This window comes from Cardiocondyla obscurior, linkage group LG08 (assembly GCF_019399895.1).
Source record: "Cardiocondyla obscurior isolate alpha-2009 linkage group LG08, Cobs3.1, whole genome shotgun sequence".
Classification (NCBI taxonomy): domain Eukaryota; kingdom Metazoa; phylum Arthropoda; class Insecta; order Hymenoptera; family Formicidae; genus Cardiocondyla; species Cardiocondyla obscurior.
In genome coordinates, this window is record NC_091871.1 from 3,307,968 (window position 1) to 3,332,889 (window position 24,922).

At 43.7% G+C, this 24,922-nt stretch overlaps 1 protein-coding gene across 2 annotated transcripts in view; it reads right to left on the minus strand.

Moving 5' to 3' along the window:
* The window catches only part of LOC139104531 (protein bric-a-brac 1), a 347,372-nt gene that overhangs the window by 19,149 nt on the left and 303,301 nt on the right, over window positions 1-24,922 (minus strand). For both annotated transcript variants that reach the window (XM_070660049.1, XM_070660050.1), the window contains one exon: window positions 931-988. In XM_070660049.1, coding sequence (XP_070516150.1) covers window positions 931-988 — 58 coding nt within the window. The remainder of the gene's footprint in view (window positions 1-930; window positions 989-24,922) is intronic.

Here is a 24,922-nt window from a genome sequence, read left to right on the forward strand (position 1 = left end):
AACGACGTCGTCGACGGCTTCCGCGGCCCTTATCGTCCGCGCGAGTAACATTTAGAAAGGGGAGAGAGAGAGGATAAGCGGCAATGAGATATCGATCTACGAGTAGCGACAGATGTTTCATCCTCAAAGTGGAGGTCGAGTGCACGAGAATGGGCGACGAGCCCGTTTCCAGAACGAGGCTCGTCACGTACGAAGCTGATAATTCAACCGGGAACAACGTGACCATGAACTTGAAAATGGAGCGAAGCGGATCGGACGACAGTTCTCGAGGGACGTTCGAGGGTAGGGAACCTCCACTCGAACTCGGAAGGGATGATCGGCCGTTGCGCCGCTACTTACTACGGAAACCGATCGTCAGGATTCGTGCAACAGATATAAGCGGCGGATCATATAACAGATATTGTAGGAGAGGAATATGAAGTCTTCAAACACTGTCGTTCAGCGGGTTATATGGGGTGTCTTCCATCAATTGTACCTTTCTTTCACAATAAATACCTTGTCAACGTTTAAAAAAAAAATATAAAAAAAAATACATAAGTACAATAAAATAATTTTTTTTAAATTAAAGAAAAAAAAGCAATCGCGTGCATCGAAGGTTCTAAAAATTATTTTAACATTTTTTCAATGTCTTTAATTAAATAATCAATTTTCTTGAACATTCCAGCTCACGCTTTACGGGCGAAGCATTGAATAATTATATTTGATTTTAACTTTACAATTTTAATTTTGACTTCGGCAGATCTATTGATAAAGAAAGTACGTGGACACCCTGTGTAGAAATAAGCGATCAGACATTGTTTCGCGTGTGTGCGTTTGCTAACGTGGAGGCTTCCACGTTATGTCCGGCCGGGGGGCCGTGTCGAGAGGGCGATTATCTCCTGAAACGTATCGAAACGAGACGAAGAGGAGAAAAACGAAAACGGGACTCACCTGCTATACTGGAGGTGGAGGCGCCGAGCCAAGCGTGGGACGACTCCAACAACTTGGCCTGAAACAGAAAAGGTTGGTCGGTCAGACATCGATGTGTTGGAGCAGCGATTAGCGGCGATTTAACGGCCGGTTGGGAAAACGACTTAATCTTTTATCCGGGCAATCTTCTTTTCTAACCGGAAGCAAAACGAGCACCGTCGGAGTCGGTACTTCGTTGAAACTCGTCCGCGAGATAAAGGTTATCGACGCATTTTAATAATCGCCGCTGGTTACGTGCTTCAATCTCTTGCGCAAAATATGTCTTTCGTATCGCCGATTGCTTATACAATTACATTTTTCATTGTACTTACAGATCTAATTAAGCCTGAAAAACGCTTCACTTGTCGAATCGATTGTTACGTCTAAGGGTATACTTTCACTAGATTTCGTAGACGGAGAGCAGTTACTTGCGAGCGCGACACGCGATAGACGGCGCATGTGCGGCGGCGCGCCGTCTGGCTGCCTGGGCCAGTTCCCTTTCTTTCCCCCACGGACCGCTGACTGTGCAACATCTCCTCAAGGAACGTCTCGCTTGCGCCGGAAGTTCTACGCGAATTTGACGAAGGAGAAGGCAACCTTGATGCAAATCATCCTCTTCTACCCACGCTCTGCATACGGAGAGCAATCAATTCTCTTTCTGAAGTAAGTTTTATCTTCATTTATACGTGAGTTGCGTTCAGTTCTTTCGGGCGATTTCGAATGTGTTCTATAGAGTTCTATTTCGATCGAGTTTGAAGCAAGCTGATTGACGATAGTTTCCGTGCCGCCAACGGCGCTTTTGTCGGCCACGGAATTTTCGTAACATGGTCGATAGAAATATATCGTTGATAGCATAATTAATCGTTAATAAGTTCCATCGGAGCTCGCTCGAAGTGAGACTTCGTGGACAAGAACCGCGACATGTGCGATAATTAAAGGTCGTGATATATTCAAAGTATTCTTGAGCGTGATATTCAGTGAAAATTCTTTGCGCGTTACCCCTGCGTAGCGAGCACGCTGTGGTCGCTGCGTAACAGGCATGCTTCGAGCCAAGGTCGATGGAGCGCGCGGTGTACATACTCATGATCGGGTTGCGTACTGTTATCAACTACGCAGCTCAACCTTGAGAGTCTAAGCTCACTGAACAAAACGCAAAACATACACTTGTGCTCCCTACGATTTGCCATTTACCAACCAAAACTTTTGGTCAATTACAGATCCAGAGGAGAAGCTAAAAGTGTTCACAACCTAAGAGGGGGAGGAGAAAGAGGAAGAGGAGGAAGAGGAGTAGAAGCAGGCGGCCTAGAAGATGCATTTTATATTGCCGGAGTATCTCAAGGTAAGGATTATTAATCTTTTACACATAATTACTATTCTTTATATGTCTACAATTTAAATGTTTTGTTGTATGTTACAGGATTGTCTCTACTTTTGCTGCTGCGGTATCTGCAACTGGCAACTTGTACGCATTTTTCGAGTACTAACTTAAGTACGGGGTAGGCTCAACTCAACGCTACTTGCGAAAATATTAATTTAGTATCCCGACATAAAATAAAACAATTTAAATTTATCTCCCTTCCCTTACCAATAATTTTTAATACAAAGCTTCAAAATAGTTCTAATTAAAAGATAATTGCGTTTTTTGTAAATAAAATATTTCACAGTTAGTTTTAGTTATATACATTTCGTACAAACTATTTATGTATAAGTTGATATTTTATTTATACAGCGTAGTGCTCCGAGGATCTTATTTAAGCGGAGCACTTGCTCCACTTAAATAAAATCCAGAGAAAGTGCTCGTCGCCGATACTACACGATATTAAACAAACTGCAGCCAGTTAGTCAGGCCGTTCGGTGGTGTCAAAGTCAGTAAACGGGCGAAGCAATTTTATTGTTCGATTTTTATAAACGGGAGTGCAAAACAATCACGCGCGTAAGTGTATGTATGTAATAATTACCTCTCGCGATCATAAATTCCAGGTCGCGATTTTCGCGAGTGCTCTGTTCGCGATGGAATGGATCCACATCCAAACTGAGAGGAGGAGGAGACCCAGGGTGGGATCAGGCTTCGGTGGAGCAACGTTTCGGTGAGGATCATTTGTTATTTGACTTAAAAATAATTACTTAAAAACAGTAACTCGATATTTATTTAAATAGCCTTGTCATTTCATTAAGAATTAAAATAAAAAGTTTAATATTTAATTAAGAAAGAAAATGTTATATTTTAAAAAACTTTAATTTGTTGGAAATTTTATTAGCTAATAAATGTCTTAATTTTTTTATTGCTTAATTTAATAATTAATTAAAGCCGTGTTAAATTTACTTTTAATATTGGAAATTATTTAGAACGTCTCTGCAATTAATATTTCACATTTTTATGTTACAGTATCATCGTGGCTGCGTAGCTGAAACTCCACCGCCGCGCATCGAATCGGTGAGTCAATAGCATTTTTTGGTGTTGGGTTATTATTTCAGTGTTATAGGAAATTGTACATAAGCGTTAAATTGTACAAAAATGATCAGGGAATCTGCACAATAAATACGTGCATTTTAAAATCATTTATCGATACCTCGGTTTAAAAATATAAATTAATTAAGTAACGCGAGAAATAAAATTAATACACGGTAAATTCCTGGCATTCATAGATGCGAGATTCTTTGTCATCCGTTACTTCGAGTCATTCATTTCTCTACTCAATTTCCCTTCATTATTTTATGGCAGTCACGCAATACTTGTAAAAATAAAGTTAATCACGATTACGTGCGCGGTAATCACACCAGATTTCGAACATACTCGTCCGATTCTTTAGGGTGGGTAACATAGGGATTCTGATTATGCTCGTAGCGCACGATATTAAAAAACAGAACGGTGAGTTATATTTTTTTTTTTTTTTACATAACGTTAGCGTTTTACTAAAAATATATTACGTTCAAAAAAAATAAAATAATAACAATAATAAATCTAACGAGTAAAGTTTTCGTCGCACATATTTATAATTAAACGCGAATGATGTTTAACGAGATAACCGAAACAAATATAATGATTTCGGGTGGGATCTTATTTTCTAACGCAACACAGCAAGAAGGCGGTAGCAACTTGTCGAGTGTTTTTTGAAGTTGCCAGAGAAAAATGGCACATACCGGAAACGCGAGATAATCCGAACTGTTCACCTCGACCGACAACTTTGCTAATATGCGAGGTTTCCGAAGGGGGTTCGCGAGAGCGCAAGACACACGCAAAGTTGGCTCATTTGAAAAGTTTTGCCTCTTCCTCTCGTGCTTTTGAATTTTGCGATTTCTGCAATACTGTAGGCGGGCATGTGCCGTTATACTTCTTGTATACATTATACTTCTGGCCGAGACTCTCTCTCTCTCCGGTCTGACTTTTCAAATTAATTTTTAAGGGTCGCTCGATGCGCCCGATCGCCGCTTGAATCCCTGCACTTTATTTCTTCTTATTTTTTTTTTTTACTTTTTTTCTCCCACGTGCTAGATGAAAGTTTCGTAGATCTGCGATTTTCGCTTTGAGCAACGTTCGGGCGGAAAATGTTCTCGACCCGCGTCAGTATCTATCTTCGTCCACTAAAGATGTAAATAGCTTTTATTCGAACTTGAATTGATCAAGGCTATTACGCGAATAGATTAAAACTATTATAGACGCATTAATTACTCATGTTTGAGTATCGGAGAAGACGCGAAGAATTTAAATGCTATTTGTGCAATGGGTGGTTTTGGATTTTCAAGAACGCGGAAACGTCACTTTACGAAAGTACGGTAAGCGTTAGTACACGAGGAACCTTGTATCGTGCCGCGGTATATTTAAATTGTTAAAATCTATTCAAATGTACTCTCCCCTCCGTTTCTTGCCTGGGTTACCATAGCGGGATACGGTTACCGTAAATCGTTTTTTGGGGGTTTCTCGCGGTTATCAGAGCGACGGGGTAGGAATTCCTGCGAGGAGGAAGCGAAAGGCGACGGCGGCGGTGTAGCGAAATAACGTCTCCGCCATCGTGACACGAGGGGGATGGCACCGAGCGTTAGCAATTTTGCGAAATAGCCCCGCGTCAATACACGTGCACACGCATCTCTCGGCTAAACCACACAAAGAATTATTGAGCAGCCCGCTCGCTGTTTCCGACGAGCGTCGCTCGAGCTGTAGGAGGACGCGTAAGTGAGAGACCAAGAGAGGGCGACAGAAAGAAGAGAGGAAAAAAAAGAGGCAAAAGAGAGGAGAGAGAAAAGGAAAAAGAGAGACGGACGACGGGGAAAAGAGGAGGGAAAAGGGGGAAGGGAGAGAGAGAGAGAGAGAGAGAGAGATTCAGGTTGCTCTGCAGTTGTAACTTGGACGCGCAAGTAGTATATCGTGGCGCGTGCATTTTTCATTGTCTCGCGTCCCTCCGCGCCGCGCCGCGCTCTGCGGTGCAGCTCGCGGAATACACCGTGCAGAGTGCATACGCGACGTACCGGTTGACGTGTGCATTGACGAGAAAATTGCGAGCGTCCCTGTATATCGCGGTTGCCCACCCCCAGCTGTGTCCTCTATCTCTTTCCTTCTATCTTTTTCTCTCACTCCTTTCTCGCATTTTTTTTCCCGTTCCCCTTCTTTTATTTTTTTTCAGGCCGTCCCTTTCAGGTCGTTCTTACGTCGCGTTCAGAATGTAACGCCCGTCCGAGCGCCTTTCTCTCTCTCTCTCTTTCTTTCTCTCTCTCTCTCTCGCGGATAATCCTATTCGACGCATATTGCGTCGGGAATGGAACGTGATAGAAGATTTTTGTAATAAAAACATTGCGTATTATGTGGCAGCCGGGTAATTAAGGACAGACAAGAATGGCAATGTTCCCTTTGTTCCTTTTCTCTCTTCGAGAGTCGTCCGGGCGAAAATCGTGGCGAAACTTAATCAAAATTATTCAGACGTTCGAGACATTAAGATGTAAAAAGAGATAATTATCCGCGTTTATTCGCGTATCACCGGGAATTAGTTTTGCATCTGGAAATATATATTTTTCATCGACCGACCGTCGTTTACGGGCAACGTTATACCCCGGCCTTTCTCAACGTCATACTTAAGGGCTTCAGCAAACGAGGAGAAAATCACCTTCGGAGAAAGAGTAGGATAAGCGGCGACGGCGGCGTCTCGACGCGTATAGAGACGGCGTCCGTCGGCGTCATTCAGCAGCAGTTTGCATCTCAATTTGTTTCGACGTGCAGCAGAACACCCGTGTATATAGTCCGGCTAGTTTCTGTATGATGCATGCCGCTAATGGAAATGAGGCCCTCCCTCCTCCTCCTCCTCCACCTCTCTCTATCTCTCTCTCTCTCTCTCTCTCTCTCTTGACTTCTCTGTTCGGTTCGCGACGTGGAGTGTACATCCGTCTCCGTCATCCCTTTCGTCTTTCCCTTTCAGCCCTTTTCCTCTCCTCCGCTTTCCAACCGGGAGAGAAGACATGAACCACCCTGGCCGCGGTACCGAGGGGATTCGTGAATTAAATATCGCGCCGAGCTCGTGCGCGATTTTACCCCGCTTGTGAATCTCCCCAGTTTCTCTTTCTCTCGCGTTCTCCCGAGCTCGCGCCGTCCGCTCCTCTCGCCTCTCTTGAGCACACGCTCGCTATTAACCGCCTTCAAATTACCGGGGCTGACCGCCTTGAATTTTTCACGAACGCCACCGTCGCGGTAACCCGGCACTGCACCTCCTTGATCGCGCAGGGATGCGGTCAGAAATTCCAGAAGCTGTTAAGGCTGACGGAATTCCGAAAGGCGGCCGGCCGCGTAGTCTAATATCGCGAGATGATCTTTTCCCGGCCGTTGTACTCGTGCAATAAAAATATTTGCCCCGCGAAAACGAACGAATACGCGGCGTGTAAAGTGATCAGACATTAGAGCGACGCTCATTCATATGCGCAATCCTATGTGCAAATCCGCCGGATGATCTCTCGGGATTCGTCGCGAGATCAGTCTACGAACGATGACGACGACGACCTTCCGACACCTCGGCGTCGAGAATAAAATATCCGGGCTCACGGGATATCGTCGCCGTCGAAGAAAACTTGGGCTATTTTCCAGCGAAACAAGTTACCGGAAAGTTTCGGTCGCGCCTCGAACGAAAGTTCCCGTCTCTCCGAGTCGTCGGAAAGAGATTCGCTTCTCGTCTCGCTTCCCCGTTCGAGAGCCCGCGACAGCCGTGGATCCCCCGGTCGTGGCGAAGTCGCGCGACGCCTTGCTCGTCCCTGTATATCGAAGTAAACGGAGGTATACGCGGAAAATTACACGCTAGATCGAAGTTTCACGGGCAAGATGGAACCCGGAACTCGATCCGAAAGCGGAAAACTTCCTTGAGAGAAAAAGAGAGAGCGAAAGATGGGGAGAGAGAGAGAAGCACGGACTTTATTATTCGTCATAATTGCAGTTTCTCCCGTTACCCTTTCCCGAATCGCGGTGAATTCCGTTTAAAGCTGAATTTATACATACATTCCCCACATATTCGCGCAATTTGGATAGAGGTAGGGAGGGGTCGAGGAAATTTTTCTCTTCAATTTCATTCGTATTAATCAGAAAATAGCATTGTTTCGCGCTAGCTAGTTTTTTGCGTGTTTTGTGCGTAAATTAGCGTAAACGTAACATAATAATAAGCGCAATGCTTAATTAATTTTGTAAATATAATCGCTCGAAAGTATAAAAGTACCGCCACATTGTCATACCGTTATTACATTCTGTGCAATTTTGAAAAAAAAAGAAAAGCATCGTTAAACCATTTCCCCCCCACGGCTTTTATATCGTTTTTTTCTGTTTTTCTAATATTAATGATGTAATATCTCTGTCACAACACAACCGATAATTCAGAATTAAATGCATATTTCATTCTCCTGGTAATTCCTGATTTCGTGTTTGATGACGCTCAAACGAGAAACGCCGCACGCGCACAAAGAAATATCACGGGCGTCATTATTAATGTTAGCATTAAATGTTTATTATCACTTCGTTATTTTCGACGAAAAATAATTACCGGAACGCCGAATCCCCCTGCCGCTTCCTCCCCAGTTTGTGCCTGTCGGTACGATATTTTATTACATTTGTGCTTCCTTCGCGAGAGACACGCTTTTCACTACGCAACGCATCCTGGGAAACACGTAAATAAACATTGATACAGCCGATTTATCTAATTTGGACGTAATGACATTTTGAATGCAGCAGCCAGCTATTTTATATTAAAGAAATGTATCAATATATGGCATTATGTTAATAATGAACGGGAATAACACGTGAAAAACTGCAAAATTGTCGAGACGTGAGTAAGCTCGTTTAAAATGGGACAAGCTTCGATAAATAAAATAAAATGAATAAAATAAAACCCGCCGGGTAATTAGTACATACAAAATGCCACTTTTACATCAATAATTATCAGATAATTTCCAAGACAACAAAATATTCGAAAAAAAATTCGTAACGATAATAATAAATTCTGTTAGATTATATTTTTACGATGCTATCACCGTTTCAATTTCACAGTGAGAATAACAGATAGTAAACTAGAAAAAAAAAAGGAAAAAAAAAATTTACAAATTTGCGCGTCTGCTTTGCACACCGAAATCTCGCTGCTCAATTTATTTTCGCGCGGCAATTCGGTCGTTAAGAATGAGTCGCAATTAACGATCGCGACGGACCCATCGCGAGTCAGCGGCGAGAAGGAACGAAGGCATAGGAAAGTACGTTCTCGCTGGTAGGATTTGCCGCCCTTCGAAGGGACGAGGGAACTCGGTAGCTCGGTAGTCGTCGTTACCCGGGGGCTAATTCCTGCAAATATTTGCCGGGCAAGGATATAGGCGCGGGCGAGACGCGAGAGGCGGTAAAGGGTGTGGAAGGTGGCGTGGATATAGGCGCAGGATTTCAGTCAACACGACAGGACGAGAACGAGAACGAGAACGAGGACGAGGAGGACGCGACGAGCCGCTACCGGCGCCACCGCCGCCGACGACGACGACGGCGACGACGACGATGTCGTCAGCCGCGGTGGCGGAATGCGGCGCCACGGCGAATTTCTAATCAGATTAGCGCGGATTAGCAAAGTTCGTTTGTTCTAATGAAATTCGTCTAAATTAACGTCGAGTGGAGAAAGAGAGAGCGGGTGGGAGGGGTGGAAGTACGGGGGGTGCCGAGGGTGGTCGTGCGACTCTGTCTCCCTGTGTGCCTCCGCCCATAGGCGCCGAACTTTCGAAATTTCATGAATGCTTTACTGTCCGGATATAACGAAACTCCTGCTGCATTCACGAACATAATTTCTGCTCCTTGATGTGCAAAACATAAAAACGCCTTTGTGATATTACGTACGTTAGTCACGGCAGACAATGCTGATTAGGAATATTGTGCGTCAGCAGTTTTTCATCGATTCGGTTTTCTTTTATTTAAAACGAAAAAAAAAGAAGGAAAAAAAAGTCGTAAATTATAATAGAAGTAAGGTGACTTTTCTTTGATTAACGAGCACGCCGCAAACTTTGGAAAATCTGTAAAAAACAAATGAAAAGATGCTTCGTGGCGATATTTCGTAATATTATACTTGACGCTCTTCCCACGTCTCTTCTACCCTTTACCTTTTGCTTCCTCTGATTTTTCGCCGAATTACGGTTGGTCTTTTTTCCGCATCGAGTCCTCTCGGCGAGTTGTCGATAAACCGGACGGGACGCGCGCGAAAATAGCGGAACGAGCGGCGGTGTCTTTGATTTTACGCTAATCATATTTGTCCGGGCGATCTCCCGATGTCACGGTACTAACTAATTCCGGTGTCTTTCATGTTCTGCGCGGATAAAGAGAGGAGGGGAACGAAAAGGAAAAAGCGAAAGATAATAATGGACCGCGCGCGGGAATAAAGTAATAAATCGCGCAGATACATTATCCACCGTCGCCGTTGTCGCCTCCGCTGGGAATTCTCCCTCTGCTGCCGATCTCGCTATCATTGTGTTATACTAACTAATCCAATACTTTTATCCCCGTTCAAAAAATAATAATCGACCACGTCGGGAATAAAGAGGTGAATTATACAAATACGCAATATGACGTACTGAAATTTTTCAACGGAGGACGCGCGTTCGTCTGGTTTTCGCTCGCGTCATTTAACTCTGGGAAAAGTTGCCTTATACGTATATTACGACGTGACGCGTCGAAGAAATACAAATTTCTTGTCCGGGGCGGTATCAAATTAATAATTAATATATTTCGCGTTCTTGCAAAATGGCTTTGCGTAATGCTTCCGTTCTTGTTCGCGTCGGTACGGCTGAAATAAAAGTGTCTCTCGCGGCTACTTGGCGATAGGGAGAAAAATTAATTCTGTGCTTCGTTTGGCGTATAAGTCTTGCGAAATGCGCAAATACGCGACGCGAAAGAACGCGAAAAAGACGGAGAAGGAGACGCGATGGAGAAATACAGATTGGTGGCCCCGCGTGTTAATAATCATACAAACGCGGCGTTTCTCTCGTACAAAAAACACCACGGCTGAGGAAGACGAGCGCGTGTGATTTAGCGTTTATCTCGCGTCGAAACACACGTTCGCGGAGCAAGCACCCCAAGTGGAAATTGATTCCCACCGTTACCTAATAATAATTAGCTAGCTAATTCGTGGTTCATCTCGTGGCTGTCTAGCAAAACTGTTTAACACTGAGCCAGAAACTTAACGCTCAAAACGTATTAGGTGCTAGATAATTATTTCTAGCTAATAACGAGCTAGGAAAGCTAGATATCTAAACGGTTTTCGCCGCGTACTAGTCTACTGTTGTTTTCTGATCTTACGCAACATTCGACTGTCGAGTTCGCCGGACCCACGGGCCACCGCGGTAGTGTGAGTACGTGCGTGTGTTTACATCTGGCCGGCACCTTGCGCTCGAAATTCGCAAGGTGGAGGACGCGCGGGCAGAGAACGGCAAGGACCGGTTTGTCCGGCGAATTCGGCAGTCGAGCGAGCGTTGCGTAAGGTCGGAACAAAACAGTAAACAAGTGCGCGGCGAAAAATGTTTAGATGTCTATGTATTTAAATACATGGTCCGCGCTGGACAGTCCAAGCAGAAAATCCAAGCCGTAGATGCATGGGAGAATATTTTGGAATCAGAATTTCAGTTTTTATCTCAGAGATAACTTCCTTTCCGTAACGCAATTTCGCGTGCGCCGCGCGGGAAACCTCATCGGCAATCCGTTATTTTATTCAACGATTTGATGTTTAAACTATTGCATTGACACCCGCGTACACGCGGAAACGCGCGTGCGAGCGCATGCGTATACATACAAGTGAGTGGAAAACGGTGGCGAGCACGAACCCTTCCTCGCGCCCGAATAAATAGATTTATTTATTTACGATAAATTGATGCCGACCGCTCGCGCATTGCCAAGGGAGGCACACTGATAGAGACGTGAGAAAGAGGGAAGCTGCAGCTGTGCAAGTACGGGAGAGAAGTATTTATTTAGCGTAGAGAGGCTAGTGATGGCACCGACACCCTCGTGCAGAACACGGGATAACTACGTTGCATTTCCGCTTTTTGAAATCGAGATTCCTTCGAAAAAAAAAAAAAGAAAAAGAAAGATCTCTGAGGATTAAAATTTGAAAGAAGCGAAATTATATATCGGACTTTTCGTAATTTTATTCATATCTATTTTTAATAATAGTAATAATAATAGAAATAAATGGTTGGAAATAAAAAATTAAAGGTGTAAAACAAAAAATAAATAAAAAAAATAACAGCGATTTCAATCGCTCTTCTCTTCGTGAAACAATTTATATTGATTAAATCTTCTCGTAAAAAAAAAGGGACGATCGTTGTAAAATACTCCGCGTAAAAAATATCCGGCCATTATTCATCCGGATAGCATCGGATGTGTCTGTAGTAACGGCGTTACGTGAGCGAATATCTTTATATTTAGCAAGAGTCGGCTTGTTCGAAATCGCGGCAGGTGTTGCGGCGAGGCGTCCCCATCGCTGGAATTGTAATTCGCGCGCGCGAGAATCCGATTGTTTCGCATTTACACAGCCGGCGTTGTCTGTTGACGTGCGTCCCGTTATTGGCCGGCGTCATTATCGCTTAACGAATCGTCCAGCCCGGCGGTCGACGACGCTTTTCGGCATCCGGCTTTATTTGCGCGCTCGTTGCATTCGCATCCGTAGTTAGGGATGCTTTACGATACTCGTACGATGTTATCGGACATATTATTAGTAGAATCCGCGTTACATCGGCGTCATATATCACGAAGATCGTTTTCCGGAATCGAGAAAGTCGGCAATTTTCAATCGTATCTCAATCGATTAATCTAAGGAAAAAAAAATGTCTAAAGAAGTGTTTTATAAAGCTAGTTTAATTTCGCAAATTAATATAATTTGGCGAGAATCCGAAAAAAAATTTAGACTAAAGTATGGATTCGCGAATCATTTTATACACGAGCTACGGTGTATGTATAGTTCTCTTTCGCGTTTGTCCCTCTCATCCTTGAGATGGTGTTCTCTCGGACGGCAAAAAGTACGCTTTTTTCCTCTCTTTTCTTCCCTCCGACGCATTTCTGGCGCGCGCTTTTCGGTCTTGTTACACTTTTCTCGATGCCACAGGTAGTCACGTAACTATAGAAAAGCGAGCATACACGAAAGCGCGCGTGTGTGCTCCCGTAAATTCGCAGTGCGTTATTATCGAGACGGTGAATTATAAATATATGGATATAACAATGACAATTTTTTTTTTCCCCTCTCTTTCCGTGAATAATAATGATCCAACTAATGGAGAAGAAAAAAAAGTTTGACAGTGAGATACGGTTTCATTAACTAAAATCGCGTAGGATAATATGTCCTATACATATATTATACACGTAGGTCGTATTTTATAAAGCGTTATTTTTTAATACAGCAGTAATTAAATAAAACTCTAAATTTTAATTGGTTATTAAAAAGACCGTGCGTTCGCTACAATGTAGAAATTATGAGAACATGACGGCGCGGAATAATTATCATTATCATATAATTATTAATGAATAATTATCAAGTCGAATAATTAGAGCAAATTAGAGCAGTCCTTTATTGCATTCTGACGGAAGCCTAAACATTAATGCACGGGCAATTAGAATTATTCTCACATTTCCGTCATGATAGCAATCTAAGGCTTCTTTCGCGATATCTCTCGCGTTAAATTGCTAAATATTAAATAAATACATTATCGGGGGCAGATCGTGAGTACGTTTCGTTTAATATAAAGTGCAAATTATGCATGTGACGGCGTGGAATAATTATTACGCTATTACGAAGAACAAATTAGATTCCTTGTTGCTCCAGCAGAAATCTAGAGTTATGTGGTCTTGTTGTACAACACCTCCTCCACCTCTTTTTCATTATATTAAAATATTATTACTAATGCTAGTAAAAAAAAAAAATTATATATATATATAATTCTATATTCCGTAATTGCCGTAATGCATCGTTAAATCGCGGCTTGAAAATGTTCCCTCTGTATTTTTCCCTGTTTTTTGCTAAATATTACATCGTTCTAATTTGAAATACAAGTTAATATTAAATGAGTATATTGATTGTTTTTGAACGTGATGCGTTTTGATATTATGGCAGAGAAAAATTATTCCAATCGTGATCCCTCGCATCCACAGATTACTTTAAAAAAAAAAAAGAAAAAAAAGAAAAAACAAATAAATAAATAAATAAATTGTGCTATCACGCCGACGCGACCGCAGTTTCTGATATAATGAATTTTTTATTCGCTCCGCTATCAATCGTGGACACGCGAAAGGGTTGTCATTATGGTGACGGGGCGCGAGAGCCTAAATAGTTTACGAGCGATGCGGGCCGATTAGCGTTTCCTTCCGTCTCGCGCTATCTCGCGCGACTGATAATAATGGCGCCGCCGTCGGCGCCGCCACGTGTGCACAATTCACGATACGTGCGAAAACTGACGAGCGAAACAATCCCAGCGCCTGTTATCGCCAATGGGTGCGTCTGAAAACGTTTTTTTTTCCCTCTGCAAAGATCGCGAGATTGAAATCGCCCGGCGATTTGGAAAAATCCTTCCGTCAATTATCCCCGGTACCGGGGCTTTCTCGATTAAAGCGTTTTATTCCGCATTCGTTTCGGCTATTCTCTTCCTCTCGGACGCTTCGTGTATATTTATTAAACGTTAAAAGCAAAAATATCAATATCGGAAAGTGTTGGCTGGGTGGCACAGTTCATGCCGGCCCGACCGAACCGTTTCGGACTGTAAAATGTAGCACGCGAGGACCCTCTCTTGGCAACCTGTGGCGCCGTTTCAAGCAAAACGAAGAGCGAAACGAACCGCCCTTCCTACCGAGAGAGGGATCCCCGTCAGCACGGGGGTGGAAAGTGGACGACCGGGGCGAGGTAGTGACGCTGTAAACGCCGAGCGTTCCGTGAATGTAATAACGCGACCGGGTTTTTCGTCGCCTCGAATTCGAGGATTCGTGCTTGGGGGGATAGAAAGGATCTAGGACTTGTCAACGTTTCCATTTGACTCGTCGCCGGAGATTTACCTCTTTGTTTCCGGCAATTTTGCCCGCGCGCTTCGCGGTTTGTCATTCACATAATAGGAAAATCTTCATTTCCTTCATACTTTCGGATTATAAAACGTAATACTCTTCTTGCCGGCAGACAAAACAGTCGAATTAGCATAACATTAATTTAATTTAATTGTAGTTTTTTGCGCGGGCTACGGAAATGTGAAGAAAAGTAAAAAAGTAAAAGAAAAAGAGGGGGAAAAAAAAAAATAAAAGAAAGAGATGTAAGCACGGATAAATTTTTATGTGGCTGCGAGAAGGGGTCGATTGAAATTGAAGGAATAAAACCTCGGCGTTCTATATAAAACTACCACTATTCTTTACAACAATAGCAGCATTACGTCCGTGTAATATGTACTTCATACGCGACGGCCAGGAGGCTTCTTCAAAAAAGAACACATTCTCCTTCTCGAGCATGGTCATTTTTATGCCGTTAATATAATATTCTCTTTTATTCCCTTCCTTCGTCGATGTAAATCTTTCTTCTCGCATTTATTCTGCCTTTTCACGTGCTTGTAATTCTCTACATCGACCGATGGGAAAAATCGCAGTCCCGGTGTCTGGTCTCTTTTGTTCTACAGCTGATTATTTTAGAATTGTTAATGCGCTGTCTATATATATACATATATATAAAATTCCGAGAACAATTGGAAAGCTAAAGGATCAATTTCCTTTAATTTTTCTTTTTTTTTTTTTTAACCAAGAAACGCGACTCGAGCAGCCGTCTAGTCTATTTTGTAAATGAGAATCGTTACTGGTTCCCTTTCCCAGCCGCGAAATATATCTCGTTCTATTTTTCGAAACGTCCCCCGAGTTCAAATCTTCCTGTTCCTCGTTCTTTGGCAGCGACTAGATAAATTATTAAAATTGTGTGAGCTACGGCTTCACGCCGGTTTCACGTCCGCGCGGAGTTTCCAAAATTTTGCCGAACTTCCCTACGTCGGTCCGCGTGTTCGACGTATACGCGAATCTTAGGAGACTCGCAGGGAACCGCGATGAACGTCTGTCCGACTATCGACCAATCTATTCTTAACTAATCGCACTCTCCGCGGCACTCGGAACCGCGGGCTCACGGACAATCCCCGACGCGTTCGCGGGATTCAGGGACGACCGAGGGGGGGCGAGCGGGGGAAAGTTTCAAGGTGAGCGTCGACGTGGGCTCGTATATTTGTGTTTGAGCTGCAAGAACCTCTCTTCCCTTTCTTCCCTCCCCTTCCCGCACCTCGTCCCTCCGATCCTCCGAATATCCTCCGGCTTCAGCCCTCCCGTTGAGAGAACAAGGCTCTTCGGTATAAATACTTCACACTGTGTATTATTTCAATAGAGTTGAGTGGCCTCTCGATCCGACCGAAATTACCTCGTAATCCAAATCGACGACGACTTCACGGGCACCGTCCTTGTACCATTAGGGTACAAAGACCTCCGCCTCTCGGGTCGCCTCGACCTTTCGCTCCGCGAGCGATCGCTCTTTTACGATTAGCCCTATAAATTGTAATCAATCCGAAAATCCTATAAATGAATTCGCGCTAATGGAATTAACACCGGGTCGATTCCCAGATAAATTCATTGAAGACGCGGTACATTATTGAAGCCGGATGTAAGAATGCCCGAAAACCAATCGCTATTCATTACGATTGCAAATTTACGATCGCATCCATGCAATTTTAGTTGTAATGCGTCATAATAAACGACATTTATACGCGAGTGACGTTTAAGCGGTATTCCTCTGATTTATTACAAGCTCGCTAAGTTAAACTTTCAGGCTTCTTTTTTAAAAATTTAATATTTTCCAATTATTGCCGGTTATTTTATTTCGCCTAGTCAATATTCACACCTCGGGCGTAACGCCCGAGTATCGAGTGATTATTACACTGATCGATAGCAGCCGTCTGGGAGATTTCTTTATGAAAGAGAAATTAATTTAAGTAATTATCTTAGATTTTAATCCCGCGAGAGTGTCTCTATATTATCGGATGAATCCTTCATTTAGAAGCGACGTAAGTCACATTTTGCACATCACGTAAAAATAGATAGAAATTTAATAAATCGCCATATAACTATATCTTATTTAATTAAAGTTTAATGCCTCCTCCGCGCGCAAATTGATTTTGCAAATAAATGACCCGCCGTAAATGTTATATAGGATTAATTTCTGGCCTAGATCAAGGACCTTATCGTTAAACCACGGGGCCCCCGTACTATTTTCACACGCAAAATCAACAGACCGAACGTCAGATGAATGAATTAAAAATCGCCGTCATAACATCTCGGTCTCGGCCTTTAATTAAAGTTATCATTCTTAAATCAAGCGGTGAATTAAATTTCCCAAGAATGAAGAAACTTCCATATATGTATTTTTATGAAATATATGTGATGACTAAAATATTATTATTGGAGATTATATAATGAGGAGAGAAGATTATAATCACACGCCGAGTGAATAATTTCTCCCGTGGAATCGTCTATTCCGCGAAAATATACATTTCTTTGTTTAGTTGTATCGCCAGCTTAGTCTCTTTAGTAAAAATAGATACGTGGAATATTTTTTTTATGCCAAAATTAATGGAGCAGTAAAAAAAAAAGAAAAAAAAAATTAAAAAGTATTGAACCTATCGGTTCTATCATCTTTTTTTATACGTCGAAATAAATATTGTAAAAATTTATCTTTACACGCTGCGGAGAGATTTGATCTGATTTTTAACAAACGAGGTAGAAAGAGACGAGGGAAGGAAAGGAAGGGAGAGCGAGAGGGAGAAATAGAGGATTCCCGACGAATTTCGAGAGCCGTGATCTATCGCGCCAATAGATTGTCCTTCCGTAGTTTAATATATAAGGAATGGATTATCCCTTGAATAATGTTCGAGGCCGCAGCGCGCGGCCGAGCGCGGCGCAGAGACATACACGTGCACGTGCGTGCGTGCGTGCGTGCATGCGTGCATAGTGGCTCATGCACGATGCAGTTTCGGGGCGTGTTCGGCGAGTAGGGTTAGGAATAGGGGATGGAAGTGCCGGGGAAAGAGAACGAGGGGAGATCGGGCGCGCAAGGGAGAGCAAGAGAGGAAGACAGGGAAGGCTAGCGCGATGTTAGCTCGCACGTATGTAGATAGAGTGCTGAACTATGTATTAGAGTCGTGTACCTTCCCCGCGCGTAGATATACCGGGGTTTGTATAGTGCAAGATTTGCCGTCGGCGGCCGACGACCGACCGGTGCGCAACTGGAAATCCTGCACAACGGGTGCTCCCGAAATCCGCGCTTTCGATCACCGGCGAAGCGATGCTTTACGAGGCTTCCGTTCGCGAGAGGGGGGAGGGGGAGGGAAGGAGGGTAGAGGCGAGCGATCGTGCGACGTGAAGTGCATCAGGATTAAACGACATCTCGCCTACGGCGGGAGACGATTCTAATAAATTTCGCCGCGGGATTTCTCGTCTCGATCGTCTCTGTGCAAACGTATCGCGCGTATATGCTGTACGCAACGCCGATAAATATCGCGGACTCGCGTCCCTCCGGGTTTGCTCTACAATAGCGCTTGCCAATGGGAAAAGGGAGGACGGGATGGGGGTCCTCGCTTGTTTAGCAGTTTGTTTAAGGTAGATCCCTCTTCGGCTTTACATCCCTTTACCCAACTTGCGCTCGGCCGTGGTTTCTATCACGGATTGTCCCTGTTCTTGTGTCCCTTTTCTACTTTTTGCCGATTTGTCGAACCTCAAACCCGATGAATTTTTCAACCGTTTTGATCAAGACCACTCAGAGACGAGCTTCGCATCTCTTATCACTTGAAATTGTTCCGAGAGATTTTCGAGAAATTAAGTTTGACTTTCACTTTGAATTTCGCAGGTTTATGCATATTTTTAGTTTATTTTATCTCCACTTAAACTCGCGCGCTTCCTCTACGAAAGAAACGAGGGGAATCGCGCAAAAACGAAAGGCGAAACCGAAGAGATCACTCGCCGAGAGGCGCGGCTTAAAAAGAGAAAAAGAAGTACGACCGTAAACCTTAAATTTACGAAGTGATATACACGCCAAACATCCGGCAGATATTTAAACTCCGGTTTCGTTAAACTCAACAATAACGCGCATCGGCTATTTCGAGGCACGTCCGCGGTTCCCCACGCGCCGCCTCGCTTCACACAACGACGTTCGAGAATTTTATTTTCCAATATTCTCATACCCGCGTGGCCTTGTCAAGATTTTATCAAGAGTACGTTGCTTTCTCAAAGACCTATATTGTAATTAACCAAAGAAAAAAAAAAAAAAAAAAAAAAAAAGAACGGAAAATCACGCCGCTAAATCTCGTCCGGCAACGCGAAGATACGGCTCGGGATTAAGTATTGAATTATTTAACGCCAAGGTAATAATGCCTTCACGTACGTATACTCGCTAATCACAATAACGTACACGCTGATTATATCGGGAGTAAAAATTGCAATATACGCCTCCTCGTTTCCCTTCGCGCGCCGCGGTCTACAATAGAGAACCGCCTGCGGATCTAGTTAATAAATTATTCCCCCATAATTCTCCCCGTGATTAGATGTACCGTCGAAAGCAGACACGCATCGACGCAGATACGTACGAAAGGAGGATCAATCGATATACCCCGTGCGCTCGCCGCGGCTCGGTAAGACTCGAAGCGCTGACATTGGCGCCTGCAAGTTCGGGACCTTCGATTTCCCGGGACACGGCCGCGTTCTGCGCATTTCCGATTCGAGGACTCGCGGACAATTAACGATTCTAATTCGGGCCGATTAAAAGCGGGACGAGCGTAGCCGGATTACGATGTCGGCCGCGCGATTTAATTTAACGCGGCCCGCCGCCGTTGCTGCCACCACCGCCGCCGGCGCGATTGAATCCGAATGGATTCCCGGTGCGACTTGATTGAATTAATGCGCCCGATTAATTCGGCGAAAACTAATTCGTCCGCAGCCGGGTATGCTCGAACCGCGTAACCGAATCCTCGGGTGCCGGGCCGATTGATATAAAGAAGCCGCTAGACGACATGGTGTCTTCTTGCCATGAGAATTAACGAATGAGGTGATTAAACATTTCGCGCGTTATATTATTCGGCGGAACGGCGAAAATTAGATTTGGAAAATCGCAAGTGGCGCGAGATCCGTGGAAGATCGCCGTAGAACAAGGCGTGTTTGAATCAAGATTAATTTACCATCGAGATCGATAACGCCGTGATTAATATTTGATAAGTCGTCGCAATCAAACGTGAACAATGAAGTGCGCAAAAGTTTCGATCCGCGGTCGTCGTCCGATAAGAAAAAAAAAAAAAGAGAAAAAAGAAAAAAAGGAAAAAAAAAAAAAAAATCAACGTCGCCCCAGCGAGCGACTGCATTTTTCATGGACAGGGTTAAGACGGCGGACAAGTTGACGAACACTCCCGTCGTGCCGCACCGGCGCCGCGTGGGGGGTTGTACTTCTGAAGGGTGATCGCGCGAAGGCTATAGAGCACGCCCGGCGCGGTTCGTCCACGTAGCCGCCCGCGACTTCGCCAAGTGCTTTTCGAATTATTATACCCACTATTTGCGGAGTCTGGAATCGCAAAACTGCGCGGCTCCATTATTAATCCCGGTGAGACAGAGGCATCTGTTCGTTCACGAAAAGTCGAGATGGGCAAGGGTGGGATAGACTTCTAAATTCGAGGACGTTGCCCTTTACGCGCAGTCAAAATATACACGTACGTGAATATGTATTTTTTTTTTCTTTTTTTTTTTTATAGGGGAACGAACAGGGCGCGATTAAACGCTGCTCTGTCGAACAAGGGCGACGAATCGGCGACTAATTTTTCCTACATGTTTCGACACACGTTCGCGCACGGCGACGCGTGTTGTGTGAAAAGGGGTATCGCGCAACAAGTACCGGGCGTTTTCGCGGGTTTATTGCACGGCTCTGTTCAAGTGCGTTTTCCCAGTCTGCTCTCAATTCCGCGATTTGAACACGGATCTCGCGAAACTTGTTAATTGCAAACAGGATGCATATTATTTTTCGCGGAGGGGAAAAAAAATTTTTAATTAATCGATCCGAAGTCTTAAAAGGCACGGAAACACCCCCGACAGCATTTTCAGCCATTGAATCGCAGATGTAAATAAAGATCCGGGAAATAATCTGTATCTATATACACGCGCGAGCGAGAAAATTTAATAGAATGCCGGATTATATATAAATGCGCGCTTGCTGCTAGAATTTCATATAAAAAATTCATATTTTAATGCACTCTAAATTTATTTCGCAAGAATTCTCTCGCATCCGCATCGCGTGCATGTCGTAGTGTACCGGCGCACACAGGCTCCTCAGGCAGCTTCCTTCCTCTTTCACCGGAGGATCGAATCGGAATTATATGAGAGACTGAATAATTGATCGAGTTTCCTACATTCAGCTTAGAGTCGGTCGGCCGGTTCTAATATTAGTCGTCGAGGGTGTTCTCTTATTCTCATTAAAGATCGCGGGGATCCGTTCTGCAGCGCTGCTCTGCTCGCCCGGTGAAAAGAGAGAGAGAAAGACAGAGAGAGAGAGGGGGGGGGAGGGAGACGAGAGAACATCTCGGTGCCCGCTCGAGAGTAGTCTAGACGATCTCGAGTAATTTCAGAATGGCGCGAGCGCGAGTGTTTCATTAATGCGCCGTCCGAGATATAAGGTTCAACAATATTTCTCTTTGTGATTCGCTTTCGCGAGAAAGATAGCGAGCCTCTCGCTCGTATCTCGGGGCGAACCCCGAGTATTTCGCCGCCGCCGCCGCCGGTTTCTCTCCTCCCTCTCTCCCGTTGCCTTTACCTCCGAATGTCCTCCCTATATTTTCTTCTTATTAAATGATAATTAAGCATCTTTCGCCTTCTCGAGAAATTTTATCCTGCGATCGACAGACGCGCACCGTGGTGATGACCGGGAAATAATTCTCCGTCAAAAAATTGCGTGCCCCATTTAATTAGTGAATGACACTATTGCTGCTGCTCAATGACAAAAATTGATCAACGATTATTTCGTTGTCGCGAAAGTATTTTAGCAGAGAACGATGGTCGGTGAATTTTATCGTCTCATGTTTGCGAGTTAACCGTTAAAGCATCGCGCGTGTGCGTCCGTGATGTTTCATTGCGTTTCTTAACAACCGCGGTTTAATTAATTAAAAATTCTTATTTACAATCGTTTCCCTTGGAATTTTTTCGATTGTCATCACGGCTGATTGAGATTACGGCGGTTCCGTTCGAAAATTAACGTTTCACTCGCGTCAGTCCTTAGAAAGCGAAGGGCCGTCGTAATTACTGTCATTCTTATTATTGCGTTGCACAATTACCGAGCACACCGGTTTGCCATCTGCACGCGACTTATGCGTCCCCCTCGCGTCGGGGTCCCTTACCTCCCTCGGCACCGAATGGCCGAGAAAAAGTCATTCGGACTAATGCAATTAGCTCTCGAGCTTTAGAGCGAAAAAGTAAAGAGACGAAGAATTTCCTCCCCCTTTTTCTTTTTTTGTGTCCGTCATCGATGCTGCAAAGTTGCTCAACGATTCCGTAGGAAGCTTAAGAGTTTCTTCTCCCCGCACTTGTTTAAATTTATTATTTTATTTATTTGTTATATAAAGCGTCGTTTACCATTAACGTTTTCTCGATACGTTCGTTGCAATACTAATTCTGTAACATCCTGTACATATAATGCATCTCAAGCGGGCCGTCCACGCCGGTTTAATCGAAAAACAAATTAGATAAAATATTCAATTGCGAGCAGATGTTGCTGTGTTGTACGGCGGACTCGTGAAAAGCGAGCGAGAAGAGGTGAAATTCTATTGGTCTAATTTTGATTCGACGTGCCTCGCCGTCGATAAAAATAGTACGATTGCAAATTCAGTTTCTTATTTCAATTAATAAATCAGTCAGCATTTCGTCCGGCGTGATGCGATATTCCTTGTACGAAATTTTACCCGGCAAAGTTACAAGAATTGAAAGTTTCGAAACTAATCCAAATGCGGAATAATAATGATTAAAAAAGAAAAAAAACATATAAGTACATACATATATTTTTTAATATTATTAAATTGATATTTTTCCAAACTTATTATTATCGTCGCTATTAGTTAATTTCAAAAGTACTTAGCTTAATAGAATCTAATTCATCGTCATAATACTTAACAGGAAGAGGGGGGGGGTCTCGTTAATACGATAATTATAAATTCCAATTAAACTTTCGCCAAGAAAATCCCGACTTAAAATTCCTCGGCCAATCCGCAAACGACCGTATTTTTCCTCTATTTTTCTTTTTTTTTTTTTTTTTCTTTTTCTTCGCCGGCCGCAGCATCCCCGTGTATTCAGCGCATTCTCGCGCAATGATATCCGAGATTATTTTATCCACCGTTAAGCCATCTCGTCTTTTTTATCTCGTCGAAATAGTGCAACCGCGAACGTCGGCGACGTAAGATCGTTACGGCTTCCGGAGTGCTTTGGGGAGGATAATAACGAGTATCGCATCGCCGGCTCATTTTCCGTCTTGATTTACACCCCCTCCTCTGTACGCGCCGCGAGATCGCGCTTTCCCGACTCGGCTCTTGCGGTTGAGAGAAGCTCTTTTCTCGCTCCTTATGTGCTCTAAGAGGGCACGCCGGCGGAGGCGGATTCGCGCGTAAATGACACCGCAAGGATCCGTGAGAAAATCCGTGCTGTTAGTCTTGCGCGTTAGTCAGGGCCTCGAAGAACGAGGAGGCGCACAAGAGTCACGTCGCGACGATCTCGTGCGAAATCAAAGCCGGCGTGTGCGACTAGCTGATGGCGTTCCCTTCCGAAAGAAGGGCTTCTCAACGAACCGTGCCGCGGAACAACAAATTTATTTCTCCGCTACGTGTCAACTGTCAAACATTAGCTTTAACGGATATTTGAAGTTTAGAACTTGAAGTTTAGAACTTGCAAAAAATATTCGAATATAAATAAATACGCCGAATGGTGCGCGCCGTGGAAGAGTTTCGCGAGAGAGCATTCAAGTGTTCGCGGTGTTATTCATAAAAATATTTTATTATTTAAAATTTTTCTGCCGGTTTATTAGTCCGGCAAAGGGTTTTTTCCTTTTTTTTTTTTTTTTTTTTTTTTTGCCATTACAATTAGTTCGTCCCGCACCGTTCTTGCGACATGCTCTCTTTCCTGAATTTTAGAGAGCCTGTCTCGGATTCTGAATAGCTCATATCCACCTATTCGCGCGTCTATTTTTACTCGAGATGAAAAAATAATTTTTTTAGCCGCACGCGCGTGCGGCTCTCTTCGCTCTCGCAGGCGTCTTTTTGCGCGCGCGGCCGCGAGTTAATTTTCGGGCTCTTGAATAGTAAACAACACGGCCAAACGACGACCCGCGTCGCAAGATTTGCGGTCATGCGGAGAGGAAAAAACAAAGAAAAAAAAAACGCGACGTTATGCCGCATTTTTATTATGCTCTGTAACCTTTGCGGACAGAGTTTCGAGACACTCTAATCCAATTTAAGCGACATACATATCAAATAATATGAAAATTGATGGCGTATTTCTCGTGACGTATTTATTTCGACAAAATGTGCTGGAAATCCGATTTCCGTCAATTTTAAAATAGTTGGCATACAAGAAGTATGTAATATAAATTGTTTTATTCTCTCGCTCCTTTTCCTTTTTCTCTTCCTTCCTATTTCTTTTCGCTAGGAACTTTGACGCGGCGCGGCTACCTCTCCCAGTTAAATATATCCTTACGACGAAATTAATAATATTGTGTTGGTTTATTATCGTTAAAATGTCTGTTTTCGAGTGTATAATCGAATAACAGTTTTTCCCAATATATCGCTTGAACATATGATCAATAACACTCGATATGTCCATTTTATTGCACGAAGTCCGACACTGTTATTTATTGCACGTACTGATACGGGCTCGCGTTTTCCCGTTTGCGTTTAATTTCTAAATATAATCCGATAAACTCTTCTGTTATATTTTTATCAAATGTAGCGGGAGGAGATTCAGACGCGTGAAATTGAAATTTGAGTCGAAGAGATATTTTGCCGCTTGTCATGTTCGGTTTTCTTTATAAAAAGAAAAAAAAAAAAAAAAAAAAGAAATCTCTGTTTTCTTTAATTTCTCATCTCGTGCCGCGCTTAAGCGAAACTTACTCGACGCAAACTAAAAGGCGGGATCAATTAGTGCCTAATTTAATTCCTAAAGTCTTTGAAGTCGAGTCTGAAGACAAATGGTCGAGTTACGGGCGGTAACCCGTTCGGTTGGGTTTCCGAGCGCGGTGGTGACGAAATCGCAAGAATCAGAACGGCGGGTGGCGGTGCTAGCAGGACGCAATCGGCCTGGATCGTCCTCTCGAAGGGGGAGGCCACCACCGCGGCATTATTCGTACGTGCCTGTGCCTCAGTTACGCAGTCTATCGATTCCTTGGTTGCTTGCCGGGGGGGAAGAACGGGGGGGTGGAGGAGGAGGGGACGGCGGCGTTTC